The sequence below is a fragment of the Zonotrichia leucophrys genome, chromosome 19 (assembly GCF_028769735.1).
Source record: "Zonotrichia leucophrys gambelii isolate GWCS_2022_RI chromosome 19, RI_Zleu_2.0, whole genome shotgun sequence".
Lineage (NCBI taxonomy): Eukaryota > Metazoa > Chordata > Aves > Passeriformes > Passerellidae > Zonotrichia > Zonotrichia leucophrys.
The window spans coordinates 8,919,922-8,944,673 of record NC_088188.1 but is presented as its reverse complement, the minus strand read 5'-3'; the positions used below and the strand labels follow the sequence as shown (position 1 = coordinate 8,944,673).

The window sequence follows — 24,752 nt, the reverse complement described above, 5'->3', positions numbered from 1 at the left end:
ATTTACTGCTGCAGCCCAGAACAAGCTGGGAGATGAGGTCCTGAGTCCTGCAGATGAGGAACTGCAGCTTCACTCATCAAAATTATTGCAATTATTTCTTGCTTAGCCCTGGCAGCTGCCAGATCATCTGAGGTGCAGAAACCCTTCCTAAAATTTACTTTTTACATCAACAGCCTTCAAATTCTCTGCTGGTATTTAAAAACAGCACCTGATGGAAACATCCCAGGAATATTCAGTTAAAAAGATCAGGGTTAAAAAGTTCACCTTGGGCATCGTTATTTTGCTAATTAAGGAATTTTGGTCTATTGCTGGCCACAAAATCCAACCCAGAGATGGAAAAGGGAGGTTTTTAGAGCAGCCTTACCCACATGCAGGCCTCCAGCCTGACTTTGGAGATGATTGCCCACAGGGAGATGGAGCCCTCGGCTGGTTCCTCATCGGGGCAGACGATTTGATCGGGGTAAGGAGGCTCAGGGAAATTCACAGAGTTACATTCATAGGCAGCAAGAGTCACTGAGGCTATGTGTGGACCCTGAAAAACAAAATAAAAAAAATTTCAATTGTATTTTACGTGAGTTAGAATAAAAATTAAAATTAGCAACCCCCCACCAATATTTATCCCTTAATGCTTCTCTCTTTTAATAATGTTATTTATGTAAAATTCTCGTTTGTTGGAGTTTTTTTTAAGACCATTTGAATCACAATGTTGAGCTACTAATGTACTTTGAAATAAATGAAATATTTCTTTTGACCCACTGAAATGTTAGGGAGCCTTTCAGCTTTTACCCTGCCACTTAGAAAGCTGTCAAAGAGAAATAAAAATCCTTATTTTTAAAGAACCCTGGAATTTTCAACAATTTTACAATGTTCTCCTTAAGGTATTTATGACTTACAGCTTTATTAGAGGAGGTGTTTCCCCTACTGCTGTTTTTAGAGGATTAGGCATTTAAATTATATATTGATTTTTTTAATGGCTGGGTTTAATGACATCTTGCAGCAGACTTTGCTAACTTCTGTGTTTTTCTCCAACAGCCAGTTGTTTAATTTGTGTTTGTTTTTACTGGGTAAACAAGAAAGGGACCTCAGTGCTTTTTGCTAAAAAATGCTTTAAAATGTAATTCCAAACTTAAACATTATTTAAATACCATTTAACTGAATTAATTTTAGTTTCCATCTTACACTGAAAGATTTTTTTGGACAAAACTCCAAATAAAAGGAGCATAAAAATCCATTCAAGAAATGAACTGTTAGTTTAAAAACCTGAAAGAATTGCCATTATTTTTAATACAAAAGAATTGAAAAGCAATTCAAACAATCTGAACACCAGAAATCTAAAAAACAATCACTTAACAAAGGTCATGGAAACACTGTCCAGGGAAAAGGGAGGGGAAAAAAATAAAATTAGTGAATAAAATTACTGCATTAAAATGAGATCTTTATGTAAAACCACACTTTTAAATAAATCTAAAAGTTTCATTAAGTGCAGAACAAATTACACAACTTAACTTCTGCTATTCATTACTTGATGGGTTTTGACATCGTGCTGGGAAACAATGCCAGCAATTTTCATTTTTTATCTGCAATCTTAATTTATTTCCATTTTATTAGAGCAATAAGGGAGTTGGATATACCCCCAAAAATCAAAGGTGAATTTATGACAGAGCCCCAAAAGCTCCATTTGCACATTCAAGGGTGAAATTCCAGCACTGCTGGGTTTGCTGGGCAGATTCGATTCACTCACCAGCATTTCCCAGCAATCACACCCACACTGCCATTTTTCAGTGGCACTGAATTAAGAATGCTGAAATAAAATCCCAGTTTTTATATTTTCTGTATGGCAGCTGCAACTACTGTTGGCATATGCAAACAATTCCAAATAAACCAAATAAATGCAAATAAAGCCATTCTTCTGGTGAAGCACAGGCTGCTCTGAGAGCAAGAAAATGATTTTATTTATTCCTTGCTGCTTTACAGGAGGCTGATTCCAAGTGCTTGGGTGTATTTTGGATTGCAGAAATACAAAACCTGTGAGATGATAAATGAGGCACAGCCTCTCCTGAGGAAAAGAAAAGGTTCAATGAAATAAAACTGAAAAAGAAGGGACCCAGAAATTGATACACAAGAGAGATTTTGATATGGAAGGGAGAAAAAAGACTGGAAGAATGAACCAAGGAGTAATAATTTATATTATTAATATTTCTATAGGCCATAATGGCAATAAACTTCTTGGTAGCTGTAGCAAGATCATCTCCACAGCAGCTTCAGAGCTAAATAAATAAATCTATTTCACTCATCAAGGGCAGATGCAAAGAGATTTGAAACCTCCCTACAATTGTAAAGTACATTTATGGCAAACCTGGGAACCCTTTCTCACTGTGAAATTTGGAGGATTTAATCCCATCCCTGCTTGCCCCTCCCTAGGCCTGACAGCTACCTTGGGACAAAAAAACAAAGAAAAGGCTCTCAATCCTCAAATGAATGGTTTTCACCTGCAGGAATCTGCAGTGGAACCCTCCTGGAGGGCAGGTTTGCATGGAGGAAATCCATGTTTGAGCTGGAAATGACAATTCCCTCATTCCCTCAGGCCATGGCCAAGCAGTGAGACAGGGAATCCAGAGGTGGGGCTTTCACTGCCACAAAATTCAGAATACAGCACAGAGGAACTACAGCCAGCTTACTTAGAATAGCAAGAGAGAAATTTGATCACTATTATCAGTAGTGACAAGCAGCCCCCAGCCCTTGCAAGGCTTCAGCATCACCCAAAATCCTTCCTGAAGTGCATCCAAGGTGGATAAAGCAGGTCCTGAAATCCCAGGGGAGCACACCAGGACAAAATGCCCAAGTGGAGATGCTGCAGGAGGCTGAACATCCTCCAAACCCTCCTGGTGAGAGCCCTCCCAGCCTCAACAAATGTCTGCAAAAGGAAAAAAATCTCACAGGGAGTAGCCAATGGAAAAATAAAATAAAATAAAAGGCATTTCAGCAAACAGCTGCAAAGGGCCACCTGAAGGCCAGGCCAAGGGAACAGAACTCTCCCAGAGCAATGTAAACAATTCTATAATGGAAAAAAGTTGGAGTGGTGGAAGCCACAGAAGCCACATTTGAGCTGGAATGAGGAATAAAGTGCAAATGGTTTGTTCAGAGGGATGAAGTGTGGCCTGGGAGGGGGCACAGCAACCCCCAGTCCTCCTGCCCTGTCTGGGGGTCACAGGGACTGTGCCCCAGGCTCAGAGCAGCACCCCAACATTTAATTTTGGAGCTCCACAAACCCTGGGGACCCCCAAACAAAGCTGGGCTGGGAGGAGAGCAGGAGCACTGGGGGCTCATTTCTGTTTCTGAATGGGGCAGGGAGCAGCTTCAAACAGGCTCCAGGTGCCACCTTTGGAAACCCCTGACTCTACAGCCAGCAGGATTCACTCTCACCCAGTTTTTCAATCCTTCTCACCAATAACACCTCCTCCTCCCTCTCCTCCTCCTCCTCTGTGTGGGGTGCAGGAAATGCTGAGTGTCTGCCTCCCTGCAATAGCTCAGTTTGTTACAACACTTGGGGAAGTTCTCTCAATGTCCCCTTGGACTGGGACTGCAGCTCTGCCTTCGAAAAGGACAAAATTCCCTTCACAGGACAAGGCTTCAAACCCCATCACACCCAGCACTAAATCCCAGGCAATTCCCATCAGCTCCTGGCCAAACAGGAAAACTCAGGGCATGTAAGATCCTGAACACCAACTGTCTTTCCCTCACCCTCTCCCAATGATTTTTTTTTTCCTTTTGAGCTGCAGGAGGCACTAAAAAAGGATTAAAGAGGGGAAACTGAGCAGCATTCTGCTGACTGGGGTGAGAAACATTCGCCTGCCACTGCAGAGGAGCAGAAGGAGCCTGTGGTCAGGAGGAATGTGATGTGTTAGAAATATCTGTACCATTTGCAAATCAAACAGGACAGGATTTGCTCATCGAGATGAACTCAACATAAATCTATTTCTGAGCAACAGCAGTTCAGGGCAGTTTGGAAATCCCTGTCTGCACAACCCGATGTCTCAGAGAAGGTAACTTTGAACTCTTGAACTCACAGGCCTTCAAAGGAGTTTTATTCCAGTGGTTGAAGGCACCCAGGTTGGAATGGCAGGGAAATAAGTTAATTAAAGTGATGTATTATGAAATTTCTGGAAAGTAAAAATCTTTTTATCTGTAAATTATGCTTGGAAATTCGTCTGTGGAAGTAGAAAGAGACAGCAACCACATGTAAAAAAAATCATGAGTTAAAATCCTTAAAAACATGCTGATCTGTATAATTCTTACAGCAGAAAGTCTTTGCCATAAGGAAAAGTGACCGAGTATCCAATTAAAAATGAATCATATTTTCACATTATCAATCATTCTGGGCACCTGGGCTGGGAAGTCAATTAAAGCTCCAAACAAATCCTGTATCAAGTGTTGGTTTCTCACATGCCCCTCCACAGAACAGCCAGGCTGCTCAAGTGATACAAGAACAACCACATCTAATTTTAACCTTTTCTTTTTGGGCAAGATATAATTTTAGACCGGCTTTAATTTAGAAACATTTCTCAAAGAAAAGTGATATGTCTGCCAGCAAGAAAAATATTACCCTGAACTTAATGCACTAAAAATCTGTTTTCCTCCTGGACACACTGCTCTTCACACTGGGTTCAAGCCTCAGCCTTTGCACAGGGGGGGAACAAGTCATGATGCATTTGATGGGAGATAAATTGGAAAATAAAAGTTTGCTTCTCATGGGAAACATCCTCTGAGTGGTGCCCCAGGCCACGACTCATCCCATACTTATCCATGAAGTCATTACACCTCTCCAGAAAGTCCCACCACACTCACAGCATCTTTTTATCTCTGAGAGCAGTGGACAACTGCTCTGTGATTAACAGGGAGAAGCTTGGTCTGGTACGTAAGTGCAGTTTGTCTGTCTGTCTGTGCTATGAGATTAAACTGTCTCATGATTTTATCATGTCTGGGACGTGGTGCTGGCTGGAAATCAGGGCTGGGGACAGAGGATCCTGTACCTGGAGCATCCTCAAGTGACACCAACACCCATCAATGGTCAGGGCTGGCTTTAGAGGACCCTCACAGCGTTTCCAGCTGGGCATTAATTTTACACTCACGTGGCTGTGGTGAAGTTTCTATTCCCACTTCAGGCAAGCCTTGCCCCACAGTGCAGAGCTGATGGAAATTCCAAATGATCACCACAAGCTCTGAATTTGACTAAACCAGAGCCACTGAGGGGGCAGCACATGGCACAGCTGTCTGTGTAAAGGACCACGGTGCTGCTCTGAGGAGTAACATGAAAAGCAGATTTTTTTCAAGGCTGCACCTACATTACTTTCTATAGAGACTCAGGTCAGGGGGAGGCACAATTGCAAGAATTCAAATTTATCTTCTGCTGCTGACAGAAAATCATTAATAAAATCATAAAATACTCTGACAGTGTTCTCTCCTTGCCCTTCCCTAGCCACCCCCTCATTTCTAAAGAGTAAACTCAGCATTTATTCAAACTGCCACCAGCAGTGGTGATTGGCTTTAGAATCTCCAATTAGAGATGGTTCTGCACAATTATCGGTAATTTCAACCTGTTCCAGGAAGCAGGACATGAAAGGTATAAAGTTCAGGCTGTGCATAAAAAAACCAAAAAAAAAACAAACCAAAAAACGTAGAAACTCCAAGGTAACAAATGAGGAGAAAGCACAATGTGCCCTCTCAGCAGAGAGCTGACAGAACAAACGTTGAGGAAGTGGAGAGCAGATAATGAAAACTGGGCGTCAGCTTCTGAAAGGTAAAGTCCATCAACCTTCAGGAGGAAGAGAAGGGTGCAGCCACCATCCCATTAACTGCTCCTGCACCCCATCAACTGCTCCTGCACAGCCTGACCAAGGCAGCAGTGCTGGGTTCACTCTCTGCAGGTATCCACAGGCATCCGACCCAACAACAGGAGCACTCAGGGGGACCAAGACTTAAATGAAAGTTTTTCCCCTTGAAATCACCACTTTTCACCTCAGATTTTTAAAATGCAAGCGAGCCACCAGAAGATTTAAGGAACACCCAGATTGCACAACTGATTCAGCAGCAGTGTCCAGTTAACTCAGCACACCCTCCCAGTTCGTCAGGGTGTTATTCTGATCAATGCTGCAGCTCCAAGCAGAACAGAGCCCAGGTGTGCTGGAAGCAGGAATTTCTGGGAAGAAAACTGCAAAAGTGATTTTTAAAAAAAGTTTTCTGTTGATTCACGTATTCCGGGATATTTTAGTTGGTTGTACAAAGCTTAGGACAGCTGGAGGAAGTAGTTTAAAGACAGGAAAGAAACAAATGACAGAGTAAGAGACAAAAACGACCCTCACACCAACAGGCTCCATTTCAACTTATTTTAGAATTAATTTCTGCCTTCTGCACCCTCCAGGTATTTTTCTTCCAACCACCCCAGCAATTCAATAGCAGTAACGTGAGCACAGGTATTAGACAAACCCTTTTTTATTTCCTTTGTTTTAGGCTTGCAAAGGTGACGTGTGAACTGGAGAACAGAGAGGCTGGAAATGAACACCTCACTTCACAAGAAGAATTCAGCCTGGGAAGGGGAGCACTGCTGCACCTCCCACCTGGCTGAGGCAGCTCAGCCTTTGTTTCTCACTTTTTCCTTTACACACAGAACCTTCGTTTTCTGGGTTACTCACAATGGTTTTGAATGATCTGCGTGGAAAGAGCAAAACCTCTCCTGAAGCTGATAATTACTATGAAAATACTCCTGTGTTAGTCACAAGGAAGTAAATGGAGAAAAAAAAAAGAGAATAAGTTGTGTGGGTTTCTAAATTATTCTGTTTCATAAAAGTGGAGTAAGTCTTGTTCTGTGAGCTTCTCTTTTATGAGGGACTTAAGTAATTTTTATCGTGAGTCCTCTTACAAGCTCAGCTCCTGGAACAAGAGAACTAAAAGGAATTAGGTTTGACTTTAAAAAGCTTTTAGTAGTCCTGACAGGAAACCGTTTATTTGTGTGGGTTTGTTTTTTTAAAAATTATTTACACCACCAACATCTTTTTTTCCAAGATAATGGACTCATTATTGCACAAGTGTCTGGCTTTTAAATCTTCAAATTCTAACCTAAACCAGTTTGGGTAGGGCCAGCACAGGGCTCATTTCAGCTGCAAACTCTGACTGTTTGGGGAGGCCAAATATGACCCTGGGTGAGGGGAACCAATTCAGAATGAAAGTGAGATGCTGAGCCCTTAAACCAGACAAACCCAGCCCTGCTCTCTCAGGGCAGCACAGGCAATAAGCACGCTGCTTTTCTCTTTAAAGGCACATTTCTGCTCTTTATTTTTTTTTTTTTTCTATATTTCTGCTCTTTATTTTTTTGCTGTGCCCTCTTCCACTCTGCTGCCGAGCAGCACTGTAAGAATTCCTGACAAACCCACATATTCCAGAGCTGAAATATCCGGGCTGGACCTCGGCACAACCATTGCTATTGTACCTCACATTTCCTGTTTGTGCTCGCCCAGGGCCTGGCCACCAGCACAAACCCCCTCAGAAGCTAAATCAAAATGAACCCCCTCAGAAGCTAAATCAAAATGAACCCCCCCATAGCAGCTAAATCAAAATGAACCCCCTCAGCAACTAAATCAAAATGTGCCCCCTCAGCAACTAAATAGAAATGCGCCCCCTCACAGTTAAATCAAAATGAACCCCTTCAACGTTAAATCAAAATGTACCCCCTCACAGTTAATGAACCCCCTCAGCAGCTAAATAGAAATGAACCCCCTCAGCAGTCAAATAAAAGTGAACCCCCTCAACATGTAAATAAAAATGTATCCCCTCAGCCCCCCTGGCTCCAGCAGCAGTGAACAAAATCCACATTTAAGCACCAAAACCACCACCAATGCAAACAGGCAGAGCTCGGAGCCGTGAGGGTGAGGAATTCGGCGCCATTCATCCCCTCAGGGATTTCACTTCCCCAGGGAGAGGGGACTCACCGCGCCCTCAACCACTCGTTTGAAGCACTTTTTTTTTAGCTTCATCTTTGACAAAAATCCGTTTTTCAGAGCTGAAGTGAAACCAAAGCACGAGGCAAGGTTTGGGTGGGGATGGGCCCAGCCATGATCCCAACCCTGCCCTGCTCGGAGCCCTCCGGCACCGCCGCCTCATTCATTCATTTTCGGCAGCAAAGATCTCTCAGAGATGTGCAAACACCAAAAATTCCTCATGAGTTACCCTCAGCCATCCTCTGCTGGTAATGAGGTGATTCATGCTGTTCGTATTTTAATCTACCACCAAGAGAAAACATCTCAGGACCGAGGAAAAAGCCATGTACTGCTAAAACCAGTATTTGGAGTCATTAATCATGATAGTTTTATTTCCTACAGAACCACATCATGATTCCTATTTTTAAGGGTTGTTTTTAAAGAACTGTGAAAAACCTTTAATGGGCTTCAGGAAAATAAGCCAGCAGGCTTGTTTTGAGAGTGTCAGAATGGAAAGGATTCTTGGAAGAGTGGCCTTGCTTCCCTGTTCCTGCCTTGAAAATCTGCTCTGTGCCAGCCCTCAGCTCGGTGCCAAGTGCAGCACGAGAATTGTTTCCCAAAAAGCCATGTCAGATTTTACATCCAGTGCTGGCAGCAAACAAGGAAGCAGCATTAAACCAGGAATTGATACTTCAGACAATGTTCAGGCCCTCTCTAACATGTAGAAAGGTCTCCAATCACAGGAACAGCAATTAAAAGCTCGGTATCAAACTGACACACTCGACCTGTCTCTCTCGCACCAAGGATTGGTGACCAAAAAAAATCCCAAATCAGATGTGAACTGAAATGATCCCGAGGCAGCAACACCCCTCCCACACTGAGGCTGCTTGAAATTCTACTTTTAGCAATTTCCAAGTACTCTCTTCTCAGCTAACCCTGGGATCTCTCCTGGCACCAGAATGCAGCTCCAAAAAGCAGCTGGTGAGAGATGCTCTGAAGGATCCAGACAAATGACAGTTTTCAACACTGCAAAAACAGCTAAGCAGGCCAGGGAAAGCAAACATCAGAGTCATTCATATCCTGCAGCCATTGCATAACCACTTGCAGAGCCTGCCCAGTGCCTGGCCCCATGCAGTAAATGGCTCATGCAGAGGGTTTAATTCAGGTGCACCTGTGTGACAGCTGAGGGAGCCTGAGCAGGTGCCCACATGCCATCCATTCCTCCACGTGCCCTCCTCGGTGGCACAGACAGTGCTGCAAGTCCCAGCAGAGCTCAGCACCACATGGGTGGGCCCAAGGGCATTGTTCTCCCTGCGTGTAATTGCACTGCCAACAATCTCCCTGTACATACAGCTTTAAAACCAGCAATTAATTAAAAGCAATTTGAAAGCACTTACTGGGTCTATTCTCTAGTGCCAGCAAATCCAGGCACTAAAGCAGGGGAGGATTTGTTTTGTAACTTCTCATTTCTTTGAGTCAACAGAAGAATAAGTTTTACCATTATGAAGAAATGTAATTAAAGTGTGTGGAACATGAAAAGAAGATCAACGGTAATGCAGAAGTTAATATTGAGAACCCCACTTAATGTGTCATATTTCGATTTTAGAGGGAGCTGCTGTACAATTAACAAAGCAAAATAGTTACAACTCCTTTCTTTGAGAGCTGGAGCTTCTACCTGCATTGTTTCCAGCTGGGTGAAATGCAGAGCAGCACTCTGAAAGAGCTGACCCCTGCAAGCTCAGGTCAGCACTCGCTGTTCCCTCTCACACCGAGCAGATCCGCGGCACTGTTTTACTGCAGCGATAACAAATCCCATGCACACCTTGCTGGCACAGCTGCAGCGATAAGAACATGAACAGCTCAAACACGGCTTGTTCGGGTCAGCTGTGCTGTTTTTACACCCCCTCTGCCATCTAGTGGCAACAACCGCGTGGCTTCCACCGAGGTGTAAACCCTGAGGTGCTCAGGCAGTGCCCGGGTGTTAATTGACCCGAGCAGACCGTGCTAATCACCAAATCTTACTCAGGAAAAAAGAGGAAACAAATCCTGGCTTCTCGTTGTTCCAGGAATTCCCTCAGTGAAACAAGAACATGCTTATCTCATATATTGATATATTAAATACACTCAGAGCAATCCAGTGTTTCTCCTGTAGTATTTACACTTTAGATGTTGATGGTACAATTTTATTACATTTTACTCCATAACCACCTTCTAATTACTCAGTGTAATCTAATCAGTCTGATTTCCCTTCCTAACAAGGTTACTGAAGCCTTCCCTTTTATGTTCCTAATAAATACCTTCCCTACCAATATTAAACTCGGTTTCTTTTCCTGGGTGACACATCCCTGTAATCTCTGCAAGGCTGTGAACTTCCCAAACACCCACCATAAGTTATAGTGATAAACCAACTGAGAATTTGTATTTTCTATAAATTATTTCAGTGTCAGCTCAGGTCAAGGCCTAATGAGGTTCACATATCCCACAGGATAATGAAAGTGATGTAGTATGGAATTTAATTTTTTCTACACTGAAGGAATTTAGAATTTTGATTTTTAAATACAGAGTAAAAGAAAGGCTCCACCTCCTTTAAGAAAAGGAGTGGTTCTGTCTTAGGAGGATTTCATGTGTCAAAATAATTTTGAAGTGGCCTGGGGTCTGACAGTGCTCAATGCACAAACTGGGTTTGTTTAGCAGGAATTAATTCCACAACCTTTAGGACAGGAGCAAATCTGAGGCTGCTCATGCCATGCCATGCCATGCCATGCCATGCCATCTGCCAGGCCCTGCCCTCCCTGCTGGGGGCACAGGCAGGAGTTTCCTGCAGTGTTTTCTGTGTTATTGTACATGATTAAAGCAGCTCTGAAAGTAAACATCTGTAATGGTTCCAAAGACAAGATGACATTTGTTGCATGAACTGGTTTTAATTATTTTGTGGCCATGAATCCTTTTCTTGAATCCAGGACAGTGGTTTCATAACCCAGGAACTAATCCAATGGCCAAAAGCAAAACACACCCAAACATTTCCCTGACTTTCGTAGCTGCACTGAGATAAACAACATCATGCAAATTTTACTATTTTATCTTCATAGAAAAACATTGTTCTTGCTATTATTTTCAAAGCAAAATTAATACAGACTGAACTTTAAACCAACTGCCTGTTTTGGTGGCTTCAGTCAGAAAAATGATCATTTTAAGCTACTAAAAAAATACCCTGAAAAATTTTAAATGGAAACACTTGAGCTGCACACAGTAGGACAGGCTTCATTTAAATGAGGAGATTAGAGGATGGAACTTGCAGATTTGGCTCATTGTTTCAAAGTGAGGATTAACCAACAGCAGGCCAAGATCCACAGTTCAACAAACACAGAGCTTACAACCTACAGAACAAGGGATGCAGTGCAGAACATGAACAGCACCCACCAGAGCACCAACCTCAGATGTATTTAATGTTGAGAACTTGCAGAAAATTATTTATTCATTGCTTTTAAAATATGCAACAATTAAAGTACTCAATTCAAACAGGACATGGTGTGGAAATATCCTTACCAAGTAGAGCAGAAAGGTGTGCAGACCTGTTCCAAGCCCAACAGAGGACAGAATGCCCAATCCTACCCAGTAGGCACACCAGAAGAACTTCTTCTCCATGTACCGCACGTACTGAGCAAGGAAAGGCACAAAAAAGAAAAAAAAATATAAATTATTAAATATCCAAGGGAGAAAATTAAGCTACAAGCTAACAGAGACATTTATCTGGATTACAACAACTGAAATAGGCTCCTAAATACTTTTTACAATTTATTTCAGTAACAGCACAGACATACAGAGGAAACTGCACTTTCAAAAGAAAAAAAATTCCACATTTTGGAATCAGGAAGTTTCCAAGGAGATAGATGGAAATTCAGGTTCAGTAATAGGAGGTTGAAATCCAGAACAGGCCCATGAGGAGCAAGCCCCAGACAGTGTCAGGTAGAGCCCAGGCAGCTCAGAGAATTGTCTGAACAGTTTAAATAAAGGAATAAATCAGCTGCACTCCCAGTGAGCCTGCTGGATGTTGCATCTTGGAGCAGTGAGTAGCAGATTTGTCATTTTTAAGAAAACATGAAAGTTCTGGTTGTGTGCTGCACCCAGAAATGAGGGGATGTGGGAAAGCCACAGCAAGTTCTGGACACTGTTTTACACCATCCATGGACCAACAGCACCAAGGTGAATTTTACACCATTCTTATCCAGGCTCCAACCTGCCAGGGCACAAAAACACCTTAAAAATGCCAAGTGAACCTGGCTGCCACCTCCTTGGCAGGGAGCTCCTGCACTGGCTGTCACCTGAGGGTGACACTGCCCTCAGCAGGCCCAAGGGAACCTGGGCAGTCAGGACTTGGGCTCCAGAACTGCAGCTCCCTCAGCAGGCAGTGCCACACCCCAGCAGGAGGGATGGAAGCAAAAACTGCAATTGGGAACCTGCTCATTTCAGAGCTGTGACAGCAGCTGGGATTGGTTTTTAAAAGGGCTCTGTGTCCTCCAGGAAAATCCGAAACTCCAAGAGAAATGGGGAAGGGAAAGGTGCAGACAGCACCACCACTGAGCTTAACCATGTCTGACACTTCCAGTGCTGCAGAAACACCAGGCTTTGTGTTCACAGCACAGGAACGGATCTGAAACACGAATCCATTTTACATCTCCTGTGCTAGCTGGGCAGGACTTTCTACAGCAACACAAGAATCATTTCTTGGGAAGCACAATGCTCTGTTTTGTATGTGCCTGTCCTAGCTGGGCAGGAGACTTTCTACAGGAACACAACAATCATTTCTTGGGAAGCACAATGCTCTGTTTTGTATGTGCCTGTCCTAGCTGGGCAGGAGACTTTCTACAGGAACATAACAATCATTTCTTGGGGAACATGAAGCTCTGCTCTGTATGTGCCTGTCCTAGATGGGCAGGAGACCTTCCACAGCAACACAAGAATAATTTCTTGGGAAGCACAAAGCTTTACCATGACTCAGGGTAACACTTCCCCTCCCACCACCATGAAAATCTAGGTGACAGCAGCTGGGAAGGAGTGCTGCAGCACCCGAGGGGTGCTTCACTCAGGAGCAGATGAGACACCTCCAGATGCACCAGGATGACACAGCTCATCCCTCCCCACCTCTGGAACACAACTCACGCACACCAACAGAGCAGCCACGACTTGAGGAACGAAACCTTAGTGAGCAGCTCCAAAGATCCATGATAAATTCATGGAGATGGCAGCAGGATTCCCTCAGCTCCCAGCCCAGAAGGGAGGGGAGCAGAGCTGGTACCTGTTGGTGTGCTCCCTCGATGTAGTACAGGGCTGTGAGCGCCGCCAGCGCCAGCACCGCGCACGCCAGGACCCCGCGCCGCCGCCACAACCTGAACGACAAATGGCAAATTAGGGATTTCCATCATTAAACATGCAGCTCAGAGTAACTCAGTTACCTCTGGGGACTGGGGATGTGCTCAGCAGGGACAATGGCAGCACTGCAAACCTCCCAAGCAAATATCTGGGGAGCCTTTACTCTTTAGGGAAAAATCCCCACGTCACTGGCAAGCCAGATCAAAGTTCAGCCACTCGTATTTTACTTTTTTTAATAAAGCAAAACAAAGTAACTGACTGAAAACAAACACAAGCTGAAAACAATTCAGCTTCTGGAGCCAAGAGTCAGACCCAGGCCCTGAGCAGCAGCTGTGGCCAAGCACAGAGCAAAGCAGGCCCTGGGCAAGGACGAGCTGGGTGGAATTCAGAAATGCTGATTTCCAGCTGTGCTGCTGGGCAGAGCCACAGTGACAGTCACAGGGACAAATCTTTACATTATTTTGTTTTCTTTTATCTATTAAAATTGGTATCTTGTAACAGCTCCAAATTTAATAAATATATTTTAGGTAACTCTGAAGCATTCGGTGAGTAAAGGGAGAAAAGTGTTTTCCAAAGTCATTTGCTACCAAATAATTTTTGAGCACATTTGGTTTTACTCTTTTTCCTGCTTGATGTGTATGTGGCCACACACAGTAGATTAGCAAATACATTTAGAATTTTCCAGAAAACACTACTATATTGTCACCTAATGATGTATAAAAAAAGCAAGTGCTAGCATCACTTAACATTCCCAGCCTAAAACAGCAAACTATAAACATAACTTATCTAATTAGACAGAAAGATAGAAATGTGAGGCATAATACAGGAAAACAGTCACAAATATTTCATATTAAGCAAACTGAAAAGAGCACTCAAAACATTTTAAAATGAAAGTTAGTGCTGCTTACATTAGTACGACAGCTGAATTTTCAAATGATTGTCATTCAAAAACACAATTTATGCAATGGAACACAGGAGATCATTAAGAGTCAATCTGAGGTCTCAACTTAATAGCTTGTAATAGTCAGGGTTATTTTCTGTAAAGATTCTGTCAGGGGAGTGCCAGACAAATGAATGTGCTGCTCAGCAGAGGAGGCAAGTGCTATCTGTAACAGAACTGGATGTCTAGGAAGCCAAATAAGATTTGAGGTCTTAAAATAAATCCTCCAATGTTATTTCTGCTTAGTTTAAATAAATGCTTGGCAATTGTCAGAATTACAGATGTCAGACCAGTAAAACAGTTCTCAGAGACAATTCCTAATGGTAGTTGAAAGAATGCACATGATAAAATAAATAGGCTTGGGGGGTTCAGGTTTTTTTGGGGGTGTAGAAGGGAATTAAGGCTACACTACACAAACCTGGTGTTTTTTATACAAATAATTTCAAAGGCAAATGGAAGCTGTCAGTAAATCTGGACTGCAGACGGAGTGAGCAGAGCCCTGAGCACCAGCTGAGCTCAGCCTGGAGGAGCAGCCCCACAGCTGGGGTCACCCCAGGTGACATCAGACCCTGTCCCCTGGCTGGGAAAGGCTTTGTAAACTCATCCCAAGCACAGCAGAGCCACCAACACAAGCCCTGCCATTTTCACTGCATGTTACACTCTTGTTTGGGCAGCCTGAACCCCCAGGCCTGTGCCTCCAGAACTGCCTCTGCATTTCAGCACCAGCAGGGAATGGCAGGACTGCTCCTCACCAATTCTCTCACTGGGATAAAAGCTGGTTTGATTCAGCGTGGAAACAACACTCAAGGAAAGTGCTTTAATAAATCATTTCCTGCTGTAAAAAGGGCCACAGAGAAGCAAAGTCCTCTTTACAGCATCATAAACATCAGTGCAAGCTGCACAGAGCCCTGATCTCTGCCCTGGCTGAGCTGTTTGAGGATTACTCAGTGACACCTGCATTAGCAGGTCAGTGCTGACACTGCAGCCATAAGCACAACATCCCTTTGCTTTAAGGATCTCACTCTTTCAAATTGGAATATTCAACCCTTCAGAAAGGCAGTTTGCCATTTTCTCTCCCAAGCACCTTGCTGCACTTATGTAATTCAGGCAGCAGATCTGAGAGCACAGCTACAAGTGTGGGATGCTGCAGCAGCCACCTTTAAGGGACAAAAATACACATGTTGTCTGAAAAAACCAGTTTTCAGGTTGTGAACCATCAGGGAAAGTGAGATGTCAGAATGACCTACTGAATCAGAGCATGGGTTTGCCCAGAACGCTTAGTAGAAGTTAAAGAAATGATCTTTACTTTATGGTCCATTCCTTCAAGTTTAATAGAGTTTCCAGGCAAAAATACTGCAAGGTAACAAGAGGTTTTTTCCACAGCACAATATTCAACCTCTCCTCTCGCTCCCTTCGCTTCCGCTCACTCAACATCGAGGAATCTGCAAATGAAAAGGAAAGAAAATATTTAAAAAAATCTGTAAAAGCACAGGTTGGCAGGTCAGCTGCTATCCCACCCAGAAATACACTGATTTTAAAAAAAATTGTCAGGAAGTTAATGGGAGCTGTCACTATAGGACACAGAATAACACCAGCACACACACTGCTGCTCTTAAGGTGAAGAAAAGGGAAGTTTATTTTCTGACTTTAACATTTCTAGTTTTTTTAAAAAATTACATTGGAAGGTAAAAGTGCCACCTCTCCAATGACACTGGACAAACTAACAGTCTATTAAATGTCTCTTTTTTTAGAAAAGAATGCAAAATGAGAAGTTGCAGGGCACTGAGAGGAGCTGAGAGCAGCCAGACCCTATTGAAGAATGGAGGGAGAAGACCCACCTTGCATTGATCAGCATCAACTCCGGTTTATTCATCAATCAATCACTTTTTATAACCGTGTTAATTAAGTTCATGCATATTGCAAAATCCGAGCTCACAATAGGTCAGAGATTACACACCAACCCCTCCTTATGTTTCCAATACCAAGATTTGGGTTCTCAAAATTATTTTTGCTTTCCCAAAACAGCCAAAGATAGAATATCTACTTGTTATGAGAAAGCTGCCTGAGAACTCTGGTATGCCAGGTTCTCAAGGCCTTCATGTTTGTCACTTTTACTTGTAATTAAAAACAACCTGAGAATCTCTGCTGTTTACAGAAACAGGCTGTGAGAACCTGTCCCCCCATAGCTGCCTTTTAAGCCATTTCTGAAAAAATCTCCTACAAGACCCCAGGTCAGAAGTGAGCTCAGCAGGGACATCTCCCTGTGAACCTGTGGGCTGGCTCTTGTCCAGCACGGCCATTCCCAGCTCCCCCTGCAGAGGATGGAATTACAGGGTGGAACTGGAGAGCAGCACCTGCCCTGCCAGGCAGGAGCCTCTCGCAGAGCCCTGGCCTGGAAAGGAGCTCAGCCCTGCCCGGCCCTGAGCTCACACCCAGCCCAGGCCCCGCTCACAAAACCTGCTCCAGTCAAGGTCTTATTTTGTGCTCACAAGAAGTTGAATAAAACTCCAAACCTGAGTTGGTTTTCTGGAGGAGAATGGCTTGTTCAAAGGTTGTCAAGCTAATAAGCAGTAATCATTTTTAAACTTTTAAAGAAAAGGAATTCTGGAATAAAATTTTAAAAATAGTACCAGTAAACAATGAAAAAATACAGTTGTAGCCAAACAGACACCAAAGTTGTTTAAACACCACTTACTACACAGTCACCACACATGTATTCTATTCTGCATTGTAATAATATTGATAAATTTTAGATTTTTAAAAAGCTGTTGCATTTAAAATATTGATCTAATGTGATCTCCAGCACATTGGAACCCAAGATGTATTATTGCAGTCTTACTCCAGTACCTGAACCATTTTGCCTTATCAGATGCTGATATTTACCCAGAAATTGCAGCTCTCATTAGTCACACAGCCCACTTAATTCTGTATTCCTTAGCTGGAAAATCAGTTGCTTAAGATGAACTAACAGAAATCCTGGCAAATACTGAACAACATCCACATTCCCTCAGAGTTACAGGATGATTTAAGACTTTAAGTAAAAGGCTTTAATTTGTTCCATACATACAAACATGCAGTTAATCTTTTTGGTTTAATATGTGTAATAAAAATGTTTCAACCTTGTTTTTATGACCTTGTTTTTAGTAAAAGGTCGTAAAAGACAATGGTGTAAGACTGCACACAACTTGAGAAATCACTTGATTACAAAACTTAATTAAATATGGAACTGGCACATTCAAAGCTGACAGGAAACAAACAAGGATGATTATAATTTCCATGCTTTACTACACAGCATGGATAATTCAGTGACACAAAAATCTTCATTAACTGTTTTCAGGTTATTTCTCATGAGTTCTAAACATGAATCCCAGGCTACTTCAGCCATACCAGCAGGAAAAACAGAGGAGAGGCAGGAGGGGAAGTAGTTAAAACTGTTTTGTTGGTAATTTATCACTGAAACCAATAAATTATAGTGACATTGAATTTCAACAGAACAGCTAGAAATTGGGAGACTAATAACTGGATCTGTCCCAGAGTAAATCAGATTTTTATTACCAAGAACTGACTTTTCAGTGCCAAAGGGTGGGGTTGTACAGCCTGACTTCCACAGCCACACATTTGCCAACAGAGTTACACTTTTTTAGGTGTTTTTGTTGTTGTTGTTATTGTAAGCTGGTTTGGTACCCAGGTCAGCTTAAATGGACCCAGCTGAAATGTTGGTCCCCAGGTCAGCTTAAGTTTGTGGGGCTTAAATGCATCAAGAATTTAGGGAGAAGAAAGGAGTGTAAGAGAAATGTGAATGGAAATACACAGCATGAATCTACTCCATGGCTTTGAGATCCTAAATCCCTCAGGTTCAGAGCTGACTGAGGTTTCTAGGATTGATTCAGGCATGGAGCCCTCTGCAATATGGGCATAAAATCAGAACCCCAGAATGGTTTGGGTTGGAAGGGCCCCAAAGCCCATCCCATTGCACCCCTGGCACGGGCAGAGGTGCCTCTCCCTAGGTCAGGTGGCTCCATCCAGCCTGGCCTCAACAGAAATCCCAAATCAATTCCTTTTCCATGTTGTGCTGCTTTACAGCCCACACAGGGCAGTGAGAGCAGCAAGGGATTCCCACCTACCTGTGAAGTTGCCATTGTGCTGCTCTTTGCTCATTCTGATGCGTCTCTGGTCACAGTCTGTGCCATTCTCTGCCATTTCATAGATCTGTCACCTCTGGGCACCTGAGAGAGAAGAAACCCAAAAAGGACAAGGTGTGGTTCAGGGTAGGAGCTCTCCACAGTCCAAGGATGCAGACAAACCCACAGCAGCTCCCAAACCCAGCTCACACTCATCCTGCATTACACCAACAGCACAAAGTGATTCAATCCCCACACTGACAAAGATTAAAACATTTCCACCTACATCATTCTAAATTTTTCACTCAAATGACAAAACTCCCTCGCTTTTTAACAGCTGAACAAAAGCTGATTAAACAAACCCCTTCCTTGACCCAGCCCAGTGTTTGGGCTGCAGGAGCAGCAGAGCTTTGTACAAACCTCACTTCCATCCTGAGGCTGCAGCTCCAGGTGTGCTCCTCACGCTGGCACCAGAACCCTCCCTGGCTGGAAATGAGCCCCCAGCGTGGTACCCAAACCCAGAGCTGCATCTCCTGCCCTGCACAAAAGGCAAACCCTGCAAGGACAGGAGCTGAGCTGCCCTGTCCACACTCAGTGCTGCTTTGGCCTCCCTCTGGAGGGATCAGCCCTACAACAAAACCCCAAAAGAACAAATGGGGCTTTCCTTGTCCAGGAGAGTAAATAATGCAAGAAGTGGGAGCCAGCACAAAGCAGTGTTGCAAGAGTTGCCTTTTTTTTTTCCTTTACAAAAAAACCTGAACAGCTGACAATTCTTATGCAATCAAACACAAAGAGTAACCAGTCAGACTCCTTGTTTTAAAAACCCTCTCTTGAATCTTAAAACTCTTTCTCTTAAAAGAGAGTCCCACAAAGTTAAAGCATTTTATTTGCATTGTGTTTCTCCCTGATTTACAGTTTTTGATACATTGCTTTTGTTGGAAAGAAAAATGGTGCAGCATTAAAATGACAGCTTATATAAAACTGTCCAGTGGAAGAAATTGAAGTTCTACAGAAAAAATCCTTCCCCATTGATTTATGTGAGGCTTAAGAGCCAAGCAGCAACTCAGGTTGGGTAAACAGGAGTGAGGTCACCCCTTGGATTCAGACTGCAATAACTGTGTCAAAATTTTAAATAAAATGTTCAAAGATTTCAGATGCATTTCCAGGGTGTCACAAGTCAGTTTTACACAGGTGTTTTTCTAAACAGGTACAAACCTTGTAGAGATAAAATTGTTCGCTAGAATCTATTGACTAAAGGTTTTATTTAACTCCAGTAGTCAGAAGCACTGAGGTCTCAGGAAGGAGTCCTTTCTCCAACACCTCCCCCTGACACAAAATGTGCAGAAACAGAAATCTGTCGGGTTGAACAGGGCAGCAGGAACTCAGCTCATGTCACACCTTTTATCCACTGCAGTGTGAACCCAGAACACCCAAAGCACCTAGAAAATGAACAAAGCTGAAAACTGCCAAGGGCTCCTATTATATACATATAACTATATATATTTAAATTAGCATTTATGAACATCTGCAATTATATATATATGATATATAAATTTATATATAAAAATAAGCATTTTTGAACACCTACAATTTTATATATATTTTATATATATTATCTATATATAATTTTATATATGTTTAAATAAGCATTTATGAGCACCGACAATTTTATATATATTATCTATATATATATATAATTTTATATATATTTAAATAAGTATTTATGAACACCTACAATTTTATATTTATTTTATATCTATATTATATAGATATAATTATATATAGTTAAATAAGCGTTTATGAACACCTACAATTTTATATATATGTTATATATATTATATATAGATAATATATACAAAACATATCTACAATTTTATATATATTTTATATATATTATATAGATATATATATTTAAATAAGTATTTATGAACACCTACAATTTTATATATATTTTGTATCTATATTATATAGATATAATTATATATAGTTAAATAAGCGTTTATGAACACCTACAATTTTATATATATGTTATATATATTATATATAGATAATATATACAAAACATATCTACAATTTTATATATTATATATATTTTTATAGATATATATTTAAATAAGCATTTATGAACACCTACAATTTTAAATATATTTTGTATCTATATTATATAGATTAATTATATACAGTTAAATAAGCGTTTATGAACACCTACAATTTTAAATATATTTTGTATCTATATTATATAGATATAATTATATATAGTTAAATAAGCGTTTATGAACACCTACAATTTTAAATATATTTTGTATCTATATTATATAGATATAATTATATATAGTTAAATAAGCGTTTATGAACACCTACAATTTTATATATATTTTGTATCTATATTATATAGATATAATTATATATAGTTAAATAAGCGTTTATGAACGCTGCTGAGCACACACAGCAACACTAAAAAAAGTGTTCTGGCTTAGGGAACTTCAGTCACATTTTGTTGACTTAAATATAGCAAAGATTAGAAAAAAAAATGCCACAAATTTCAGTGGAAGGCACACGTTCCTCATTTTGACATCTATCTTTTTTCACGTGTGCAGACCTAGACTTCAGAATTAAATCCTTGATTGGTTTGGTCCCTGCTCTCAGCTTCATTACACCCCAAGGAGTTCATTTAGTGCAATGCCAGGTGCTCTCCGTGTCTGATGGTGCAGCCCAGGCTGTGCACACCCTGAATCCCAGTGCAATCCATGAATTCCAGTGCAATTCCATGAATTCCAGTGCAATCCATGAATTCCAGTGCAATTCCATGAATTCCAGTGCAATTCCATGAATTCCTGCCCCTCTGGGGGCTCAGGGGTGCTGTTCCCAAGGCACCACAGCTTCTTCCCAGGAGCTCAAATGCCAGAGCCACTTTTACCCTGGCTGCCTGCAAAGGCACTGATCCAGGATTAGCTTTGCATAACACCACCTCACACAAGGCAACGTTTGCACTAAGCACATAAATAATCCCTTCCACACTTCTGCAGGACAAATACTTGTCAAGAGGGTGTTAACCGAAAGGTTGGTGGTTCGAGCCCACCCAGGGACGCCAAATGTCCGGTTATCTCGGCTGTTTGAGGGGCCTGGAAAGGCCCGTGGTGGCCTTGGGGCAGCCCGCGTATCGAAAGACGAGAAGAGGCTTCAGTTCTTCTTTCTGGTTTTATGTTTATTAATTGTTTATCTAAAAGATGTTCTTTCAGCCACCAGAGATCCGCTCAGCAGTCAGCCATGGGCACACTGTCGTCCCCCTGACCGCCACGTATCTTTATACCCCTTGCTACGTATACAATATTTATCATTTTTCCCCAATACCATCTATTGTTATAACTCGGTGTACTCTTAGTAATAACCAATCCAAAGGTGCCACCGTGGCCAAAGAAGATGGAGGAGAGGAGGAAGAAGAAGAAGGACAGGACACGCCCCAATTCCTCCATCTTACTCCTCTAAACCCCCCTGTACAGAAATCCTAAACCCTGTGTCTCACTCTCTAATTAACTAATCCCTTCACCATTCACCCGGTGAAGCCCTCATCCTTGTCGTCTCCTGTGCAGGACCAAAGTCCAGCCACCAGACACTTCTGGCAACATTCCAGGAGTCCCGAGGCTCAGCATCTCAGGACTGAGATCTTGAGATCCGACAGCTCCAGAAAAGAACCTCCCTGGTTTACCTCAGTCTGATTATACTCAAAGCATCTTAGCAAAGGGCCTGGAGGCTGCACATCCCCTCAGCTCAGCACCCTTGATCTGCTGATGCCCATCAGCACCCTGGCTCCTGCACTAATTCCTCCCCACAGGGATGGGCTGCAGTGGGAGGTGACCCAAAATGGAGTTATCCTTCATTAACTCCATGTTCTCAAATCTACACCCAACCCCTGAGAGCTCGCCACAGCAAACTCAATTCCATCTGCTGAACACAACTTCACTTCTGACAGAAGCTGGGAAAGACACAGAGCCCCATCTCTAAAAATAAATTTGCCTACTGCATGGAGCACTTAGCAGCAAACATAAAAATAAACTATTTAAAAGAGCGAGGAAAACAACTGGGGCCAGTTTTTGTATCAGGGTGCCTGAGATCATTTGTTAGAGCTGGGCTCACACAGGAGCTGCTTTGTAGGGCTGAACAAAGAGCTGACAATGCCCCATTGAGCTTTAGTGCAACCCAAAACGTGAAGTATAAAAAGACAATTATTGCTAGTCAGAAATGCAAATTGCTCAACAAAAAGGGTTTATGGTGACTGTGACTGGCACTCCGCAGCAGAAGTGAGACAAAGCAAAACAAGCAATCAGAGCAGGAGGACACAACAAAACTGGGCACTGCAGTGTCTGCTCTCTGTGGTCAGAGAAAAGGACAAAAGTCTCTGGAGCTCTGGGGGCTGTGGAAGCACCGAGTGTTGCACTCATGCAAAAGGAACCAGTTTTGGACAAACTTGGGTGGCTGCACTCTCACCCAGAGGAGCAGGATGTGGGCTCATGTTCTGTTCTGAGCATTTCTGCAGGACTCCTCTCCAGGGTGCTGGAACAACAAGGAAGTGTTTTCATGATCTCAGACATTGTTTGAACCACTCCTTGCTGAAAGAGCCCTCAGCTCCATCAGCTCCTGCTCACACAGCTCCCACAACCAGAGTCAAAACTTGAAAAATTTTGCTCCCCCCATCCACCTCAGCAACACATCATCTCCAGTCAGTTCTTGCATTTAAAGCCAAATGTTCCAATCCTGCTGCTTCTTTCTCCTCAACTTTTCTGGTATTCCTTCTTTTTCTACACCCCAGTTACAACAAGGGGAAAAAAGGAATAAAATCCAGCCTTTCCAGGTGGGTAAAGAATTGCACGTCTGTGTGAGGGGTTTTTTTTCAGTTATCTGCTCTACAGAGAGAATAAGCTAACAATTCCCTGGCAAAGAAACTTGGAGAGCACTTTCCCTCGAAAGGCAGAGGCTGCCTGGCACAGGAACAGATTCAGGGATGAGTTTGGGAGTGAAACATCACCTGTCCCTCCCAGCTGTTCCCTCTGCAGCACTTCCCCAGGATCTGGAGGCAGTGCAGGAGCCGAGCACGTCCTCAGCTCTGCAGCCCAGAGACTCCTCCTGCAAAGCTGCTGCCCCTCCAGAGCGAGAGAGCCCCGTGCAGGTGGCACTGGGGTGGCACCGGGGTGGCACTGCCCCTCACCTGGGCGTTCATGACTTTCCTGAAGACGACTGAAAATGTTAAAAGTAACTGCTCGATTTTTCCCCCCCCCCCCAGTCCTTCAGCACTCCTGGGAAGTGTTCAATTAAAATAAATGAGGCCACATCTGAAAGGTGTTCCAAATCTCCTCACATTTAGCCCATAATGGGTTATTTTGATAGGAGAGCATTTATTCCCATACTAAAAATGTTTTCCAAACTAAAATAGTTTAATTCCTCAAAGGAGAAGTAACTCAGTTAAAGACCACAGGTTTCCATTTTGTGGGTTATGCCTCTGTACACCAGACCTATTTTCCAATTCCTACCCAATAAATCATCTTAGAATTTAGAGTTAAAATTCCCTTTTTTTTTTAATGGGACTTTGAGATACCTTTTAGGAAAAACTGTTGTAACATGAGCTTCAGGGATACCATGCAATTTCTTTTCAGTTAACAGAAAGTTCTGTCCCTGCCATTAAAGCCACACATATTAACCTGATCTTTTTGGTGTATTTTTTTCTGGTGAAACATGAATTTTAATTACATCCAGCAGTAGAATCAGGTGCTATAATAAAGGAGTAGATGAAAAGGTGAGAGCCAGGATAAGAGGATATGCAGAGGAGGCACAGTACAGATGAAAAGGGATGAACACAAGGACCTGACAAAGCCCAGAGTGGCTGAAAGCAGCTCCTGAGATAACAAATTCTGCTTTTCACAGGAACACTCTCCAATGCAGCCAATTCAGATTTCACACTTGGCCATCCAGTGAGGACACACTGCCCACACAGAGGCCAATTCTGAGTCCTGAGAAAGAAAAATACTCTTTTAATAAGCTTGAAGTACCCTGAACGACTCACTAATAATAACATCCCTCTGGTCTGAGCAGCACCAAACCCAGCAAGGTTCAGTGGTTTTGGTGCTGTCCCAAAACCAAAAGTGGTTGAGTTTGAAGCTGGTACAAAAAGCTCAGTGTTGCAACAGCTCCAAGGTTGTGCCCTTTGTCCTCAGGGAACAGCAAAGTCCACCCAGCTCAGATTTATCCACCAGGAAGAGAAGTTAAAGTTCCAACCTGCAGATAACTCTGTCTCCCATCAGAGTACATCAGAAATTAAAGGTTTTTTTGTTTGTTTTGAACACACAGGTTTTTAAGGAA

General features: G+C 42.5%; 1 protein-coding gene across 1 annotated transcript in view; it reads right to left on the bottom strand.

The window, feature by feature from the left end:
- The window catches only part of VMP1 (vacuole membrane protein 1), a 70,995-nt gene that overhangs the window by 44,622 nt on the left and 1,621 nt on the right, over positions 1–24,752 (bottom strand). Inside the window, exons 2-6 of the mRNA XM_064729579.1 lie at positions 18,405–18,506; positions 15,587–15,722; positions 13,267–13,357; positions 11,517–11,627; positions 365–532 (exon numbers count right to left, since the gene is read on the bottom strand). Of these exons, the coding sequence (XP_064585649.1) occupies positions 365–532; positions 11,517–11,627; positions 13,267–13,357; positions 15,587–15,722; positions 18,405–18,480 (582 nt within the window). The 5' untranslated portion in view covers positions 18,481–18,506. The remainder of the gene's footprint in view (positions 1–364; positions 533–11,516; positions 11,628–13,266; positions 13,358–15,586; positions 15,723–18,404; positions 18,507–24,752) is intronic.